Source organism: Saccostrea cucullata, unplaced genomic scaffold, assembly GCF_032062105.1.
Source record: "Saccostrea cucullata isolate Sc308-1 unplaced genomic scaffold, CSIRO_AGI_Scuc_v1 ctg11382, whole genome shotgun sequence".
In the NCBI taxonomy this organism is placed as follows: Eukaryota; Metazoa; Mollusca; class Bivalvia; order Ostreida; family Ostreidae; genus Saccostrea; species Saccostrea cuccullata.
In genome coordinates this window covers 14,164-22,032 of record NW_026930377.1, presented here as the reverse complement: position 1 = coordinate 22,032, position 7,869 = coordinate 14,164, and the positions used below count along the sequence as shown (strand labels likewise).

The window sequence follows — 7,869 nt, the reverse complement described above, 5'->3', positions numbered from 1 at the left end:
TCCTACCCTTTGGTTCAAGTTGAGCTCTGAATGAATGGGAAATGAATTTCACACGAACGATATATAAATATAACTGGTTTTTATAATCAAAGTTTGCATATAAAATTTCAATTATAAAATAATATTCGAAGTTTGTTTTCGATAATGACCAACTTAACACCACGATGAAGCCTTGGCCCTTAATAAAAAAAGGTCCCGAATTCAATATTGCATAATCTTGGTTTAGAAGATCATACAAGTTGACTGTCAACGAGTAAGCGAAAGATTGGCAAAATTAATGCTTTGGTCCACCTCAGTGCCACACCTCCGTTCGTGTCATGGGGCGGGATTCTGACACCATGAGAGTCATTCTGGAGTATTTCATTTGCTTTCCCTTCTTGAATTTTCTCTCGGACCGTTAAGTCTGGAATTTGATAACAATTCACATGGGAAAGGCTTGCCGTAAATTTGTAAATAATCATAATGAGACCTTTTCTTTTATTTCCGTATATATTCTGTTGATCTTTAAATTTGTAGAACACTTCGAACAGAGGTAAACTAGAGAAAAAAAAATCGGAAAATGAATTTTTCTTACATTTCAGTTTTAGTTTTCTTGGGACTTTCTGTAGGTAAGTCTTTTTTTTTTACCAAAAAAAAAAAAAAAAAAAAAAAAAAAAAAAATGTGTAAATTATTTTGTATTTAACAAATCAGTCTACAATTTTTATGGAGTGTTCCTCAATTTTGAAAATTTTTTAAATGCAAATATAGTTTGAAGATTCTTCTGAAGTAGATGTTAACCGTTTTCGAATTGTCTTTTTAATTTTTTACTTTGCACTAAAAGATTTATAAGAGGGCTACGCACGCTAACTTTTGATTCTCGCCATCATGTTGCACCCATTTAATTCAATATTAATTGCAATTTGGTTATAAAATTGTAAATCTTTCATATTGTTATAAATTCCAAATTTTTACAGTATGCCACGGAGTAACAAATCCCTGTCGCCAAAAGTTCGAAAATGGTCTGGAGAAGTGTTTTGATGAGGCTGTTGGAACACAAGTTGATGTAATTCAGACTCTTATGGGCAAAAGTCCTGGAAGCACAGATACTATTTGCAGGTAGCATTTTTTATACTGACAAGTCTTAACATGACGATATTAACCTGAACATTCAATTTATGATTTTAGATTTGTTTGTTTGATGTCCCTCTTGAAAAATTTATTTTAACTCAAATTAAGATGCAACCATTTGCCGGTGGAAGGCGTACTCTATACTTAATTGTCTTTGGGCAGTGAAGGATCTTTCTTCGACACAAGATCTCCGCCTTCCGCGGTGGGATTCCAACCCGTGACGGAAGGATCACCTCCTTTCTGCGCGAAACTACAGCAAACGCTCTAATGCAACTTCTGAGCCACCGAGGAAAACATGGACTTTTATTAAGATGCGAATAATAAAACTATAATATGGTCCAAATAATATCAGTCAGATTGTAGGCTTTTTCTTGATTGATGTTTTGTAGCGTGCATTTCCCAAATGAATCATTTAAGATGTTTAACATTTAAGATTAACCCCACCATACAAACACACACCCTCTATCAATCTAGTGTATGAATGTTTTTAAACCCTCTAGCATATTAATGGGTGTTTATATTGTTAATTACATTCAAGTCAAAAACTGCCTGTAATAATTATGGTACATGTAATTAACACACAAATGAGCTTTTTGTTTTAAATATAGTACCATTACAAGCAGCTCAAGACAGTGTATCGCATCACTAATAATAAGTACTGAATGAAAATAGTGAAGAAATGTTCAATGCACAAATTTAAGCATTTTACTTCTTACGCCATTCGGTCGAGGTGGTTAGAGCAGACACAAGGTAAGGAGTCGATCCTTGCGTCGCGAGTTACGTGGAGACCGGTCCTTCGGATGAGACCGTGTAAACGGAGGTCCTGTGTTGCAGTGCTGGCACGAAAAAGACCCCTCACTGTTCAATGGCACTTCATGGAAATTCTCAATGCATGGGGTTACAATATCTGGACTGCGACTTATAGAAAAGCCCGATTATCATTTAGTTCATAAAGGAAAAAATGAGAACAACTTACTAACAATTAGGACTGATTTAAATTTCATTGTAAAGTGGAGCCGTATTTACCTAATGTTAACTATTTTTTGTCAGCAAAAAAAGCCAGATTGTGTCGTGCGTGAAAAATGTACTCAATACTGTGACATTGAGTGCCACATGTAAAAAGGAGCTGCCAGAGATTGCCATGATTTCCACCCTTGAAGCCCGCTTACAGACATTGATTGGAGTCGTCTGCACTGAAAGTAGGTCTTATATCCATCGAGTCAATGTTTTAAATAGCCATTGGCAGTGTAAGTATTTTTCCAATGTAAGTATTTTTCCAATTGGAACATTAACGAAAAACGAACTCTTTGAACAGCAGTATCGTATGAAAACAGAAACACATTTTACCATGAAATTCTAATGAATTAAATGTTAATCACTATTTTAGCTTTAAGGATTATTAGCAATTCATTTATTTAAAATTCTCGGTTTTAATGATCGATATTTCTGAGCAGCTATTTATGTGTAATTTGCTGTCGTTTGTTCTAAACTTTTCTACATTCAAATTGCTTGCAGGCACACTTCCGCGTGTTGTTAATCATTAATCCATCCTACGCATGTAAGTAACAATATAAATTTTAAAAAAAACAGGATTTGATCGAAAGTTTATACACTGTTGTGCCTTATAAAATTAATTTAAATGCTGAATTACTTTGTAAGGAAATGTCTATATTCTTGCAGTACCACTCCAAAAAAGAAAGATCAGCAGTTGGAGACCGCAGGGAAAACATGTTAAAAGAAAATAAATGTACATAAATATATTGAGTATTCTTGTTCTTTTGTTTTAAATTACTGGGTCAACTCCAATATTAGGGTGGGTATATATACTAGAACCCCTAAACTGGGGCTATGAATTTCACAATTTTGGTAGAGGACAATCATACCAACAGTTTGACTGCTTGATGTCCAGGAGTACAGAAGATTTTTAAAGATTGCAATAATTTTAGTGGTTTTGTCCCCCCCCCCCCCCCGCGGGAGGCGGTGACCATGAAATTCGCAATTTTGTTCCCCTTTACCCATAAATGCCATATGCTAAAATTGGTTCAGTGGTTTTAGAGAAGAAGCTGAAAATGTTCAAATGTTAACGCACGACGAACGACAGACGAAAACGGATAGCAATCGGTGACCTAAAAGGATTATGAGAAGTGTCCGCTCAGATAAAATATTTTTTAAAAATGAAACAAATTTAGGAAAAGCTCTTCTAAAAATTGATTAGGGTGGTTCAGCGATCGTTTAGCAAGGTATTCCACCAGGATTTTTTGCTTATCTGTCGTTATTAATGCTATAACGATTGATCTTGCATTGTACTCAAAAGTACATTTGCCCCCATCCAACAGACGTTTCCTACCCCCAAGTTAAGTAATCGCGATATCAAGTATTCAAATAGATAAATAATATACTTCTCAAAATTGCGAGTCAGTTATTTGAAAATGGTGTTATAAGTTTATGAAAGAAAGAAATATAAATTGGCTGGCAAAAATCAAATCGGGTTTTAACTAGCTCGTACTCCCTTCAAATTAAATTGCAAGTTAAATGTTGAATATCTTTCCTTGCGCTAATACACGCCCTACTATACAAACCTTAAAAGACAGACGCACATACACGAACCTATTTCTTTATCTCTATCCAAAACAAGGTAAAACGTTTTATTTAAAAAATGGTTAAAAAAAAAAAGAATTCTTACAATCGAGTCATTTTCAATTTCCACTCCGTATATGCTGGAGCCTTGGTCCTTGATAATTTTTATGTACTTTTTCCTTTTAAATTTCAAGTAATGTTTGGCTTTGAAGGTGCTGACTGATACCATTTCTCCATCTAGAAAGGCAGGAGCAAAATACTTCAGAGTCCCCCCAGTGGATGAAAATTTGCTTGCAATACTCCTACTCTCGCCATCCTCCAAAATGTGGAGTCAAACATTCTGAATATTGATATATAATCTTGAATATATTCTTTCATTGTTATGATCTTCTCCCTTTCTCTTGGTGCCCTGGACAACTTTGCCCTCTTCAAAGTTTTTTTTTTTCTGGGAAATTTCAGTCCTCTGGTGGTTCGTCAATATGATCAGTTCCTCGTCAACCTCTGGCCACGAAATTCATTCGCTGCCTTTACAGCCATTATGTAAACGTTATACGTGCCTCCTAAAATTACGGAAGCTTGTTTTTCCTCTCTCCCTTGAGGGTCAAGAGTGCAGAACGACCCTCCATAGCAACCTGCAGTTCTTTGCGAACATTTGCACTGATGTTTCACAGCTCTCCAATTTGCAAAATATATAGCAACGTGTGAATAATAATGAATTTATGAATTTCAAAAGTGTTAGCTTTATATAAACTTTACATAATTATAACGGAATATTTCTGTTTTGCCAGTAATCAAATGATCTATTAATAATCACAAATATTAAACATGTTTGCAGTTAAATATGTTAAATATTGTCACCGGGTCTTTTGTAGGAAATAACTCCGACACTGGATTCGGCACAAGTATTTATTAGTGTGCTTATAGCAAAATAAACCTACAAAGTATAAATCAAACACACTCTCACAACACAATACACACAAGACAAATACTTTACATTAAAGAACAGACATTAACAACACATAAATTATATGATTGTTCGCTGTCGGAATTAATTAATAAAAGTAAAATATAAAATACGTTTACATAATAATTATAATAGAGGTAAACAGAAAGCTTACCAGGAATCCAGTTAATTACACTCCAAGTAATTATCCCATGACCGACAATTTTTTCTTTGATCTTCGCAAGGGTGTATTTCTCGTATCAACATAAGTGTGGTGATATAATAAATATCACATATGTGATATAAAGCTAGTGATATCCAACTGTTATACCCTGGATGTAGGAGGAGCTATGCAAATGAGACAAAAATTCGTTTCTAGATTTTAATGAACTAACAAAAACAAGAGAAAAACAAAACAAAACAGATACCACAGTTTAAATCAAAATGCACAAATCTTTACAAAAAAGACATCGACACGGTCTGGCGGAGCATAATTCTCGAAATCGGATAACTTCATCTCCCATGATAGGAATTCGCACATTCAATAATAGCATTTTCCTTCCCGGCATCCTCTGAAAAGTTCATATAATGAACACCTTGCTCTCATGTACCGTAGAATATCGGAACAGATCGGATATAAAGTCCTCGGGGGTAGGGGAATCCATATGCGCACCTGGCCTCAATTACAGTGTACAAAACGTGATATATAAAGTACGCAAGTTCTTGGTATTTACTATATTGAGTATTTCGGGAATGATTTTAAACTCACCAAGTTGCTGTTTTGCTGAGATTTCCAGTCGTTGAACACTTGAACCATGTTGACTGCCCATGAAGTGTTACGGCTCGTGGTTTAACTTTCTTGATTTTTTAAGCGCACTTATTTCAATGGCCGACACATGTTTTCCGAATCTAGTATTTTCAGTCCATTCCGTAAAATATTTTCCCGTTTCAGTTCCGGAAACTGTAAATGGAAATTCATAAAGTCCTGGCCCCATGGGTCATTTAAATCCAATTGCCCTAGTTCATACATCTGAACTGCTTGACTCGATTGAAAATTATCCTCGTCGTAGGCTTGCTGAAAAACGACTATTCTTTACGCTGGACCCCTTCCGCCATTTTCGCCAGATCATAGAACAAATGAATTGATTATCTCAAGAAATTGATCACGTGTTACAGTACTATGAAAATTACCAAATTTGTAAATCCGTTACTTGGATACCAAAAACCCCTCGGGTTAAGACTATCACGTGGTTCAGTTTCAGAGTCTTTATTAGTTGATGTAAAGAAAATACCAAATATGGGAAAAGGTCAAATGAAGGGTCATGGGATAAATCAGTTACATGATTGACAGCTCGATGATGCATACAAAATATCGTTTCGTTATTGCAAACTCGGAGGCTAACGCCTCCTCGCGTGCAATAACTCAACGATATTTTGTATGCATCATCTCGTGTCATCATGTAACTATTACATACTTTGAAGATAACTTAGAATCAATATACACAGTTTTCTACCGTAAAGGCAAAATCGTGGGGGTAAAGAATTTGGCGGGTACAGTGCTTATATACTGAGTGCAGAAGTTAAAACATGCATATTAATGAGATAAAAACGGTCAGTTATTGGTCAGCAGTGAGGTCACGTTAGGTCACCAAACCGGAAACACGTGTAAATACGAAAATAACAATGTCACATGATCTCTCAATACATTCACACCAGACACACAACACAAACAAACGCAGCGAACGTACTTAATTGGCAATGCGCGCCAATTATCAGAACAAATTAAAACATAACATCTGTGACATTAACATACTTGTTCTAAATACACAGGGCTAATAGAAAGTCTTCCATGCGGAGGCACAGAAGCGGCCTCCGACATAGACAATATTTTAGTTGACAAAACTCTTCTTTTGCAACCTCTTCCTCGTCACCCAATTTCCAGTTTTTTCCATGATCTCTTTCTCTCTCTCTCTCTATTATATATATACATGTATATATATATCACAATTTCCTGGTTGTTTCCATGATGTATATATTTATATATATTGTAACAATCTAAATTGAATCCCTTAAGATACCCCTATTGTGTGAGTGTAATGTTGGTCTTTATCTTGTGGGGAGCCACTCGATTAGCTGTTTTATCTACCTGAGAGCCCGTGTTCTGGTAGCACAGCCAAGATTTCACCTGTTGGCTTGTTTTGAATTACTGGGGCGGATGCTCAAAAATACATCGGGTATTCACGGGAATGAAAATGTAATTTGTAAAATATGTTTATATAGTTTGAATCTACACATTTGATGGTTGTTATATGATTGATTTATTGTATGTTGTATAACGTCCCTCCCGAGAATTTTTTCAGTCATGTGGAGACGCCAGAACTTGCCGGTGGAGAGCTGCAAATTGGGTTATACCCGGCACTCAGGGCCATTGAGCAGGGAGAGATCTTTTTCGTGTCAGCACCCACTCCGACACGGGACCTCGGTTTAAACGGTCTCATCCTAAGGACCTGTCTCCATGTCCCATTAAAGTGGGATTCTAACTTGCGACGTAAGGATCAGCTCCTTACTTAGCGACTCTAGAGCAGACGCTCTAACCACTGCGCCACGCGGGCGATAATGCTTGTTATAAGTTCATGAAGGAATGATATATAAATTGGCTGGCAAAAATCAAATGGAGTTTAAACTAGCTCGTACTCCCATAAATTGCAAGTTAAATGTTGAATATCTCTCCTTGAACTAAATACGCATACACACCCTAATACACTAGATCTAAAAGGCAGACAAACACTACACGAACCCTGTATCTTCATTGCTATTCAAAACAAGGAAAAACATTTTTTTTTAGAAAATGGTTTTAAAAAAGAATTCTTTCAATTGAATACTGAGTACTTATATATGCACACCATATCTGTCGGAGATTTGTGCATTTATAATCTTGATATATTTATCCTTCTTCATCTTTAAAAAGTGCTTGATAATCTTGATGTATTTATTCTTGTTCCTCTTGAAAGAGTGCTCAGCCTTGAAAGTACTAACGGTAACTACTGCTCCATCAAGGATGGCTGTGGCAACGTACTTCAAAGTCCGCCCAAAACAGGAGAACTTGAAGACAATACTCCTACTTTCCCAATATCTGAAAAAAAGATATGTATTCTATAGATGAAAATTAGTATACACTATTGATTTAATTAAAATTAATTTATTAATATTACTACATGTACGTTACCTTAATATATTAAAA

At 35.7% G+C, this 7,869-nt stretch overlaps 1 protein-coding gene across 1 annotated transcript; it reads left to right on the top strand.

Annotated features, from left to right (window-relative positions):
* The first annotated feature begins 490 nt into the window (after positions 1-490).
* Positions 491-2,872, top strand: LOC134228356 (uncharacterized). Its single transcript, XM_062710015.1, has 5 exons — positions 491-608; positions 955-1,096; positions 2,159-2,307; positions 2,624-2,666; positions 2,789-2,872. The coding sequence occupies exons 1-4, from the start codon at positions 560-562 to the stop codon at positions 2,650-2,652; spliced, it is 369 nt and encodes a 122-aa protein (XP_062565999.1). The 5' UTR covers positions 491-559; the 3' UTR covers positions 2,653-2,666; positions 2,789-2,872.
* Positions 2,873-7,869: the final 4,997 nt, after the last annotated feature.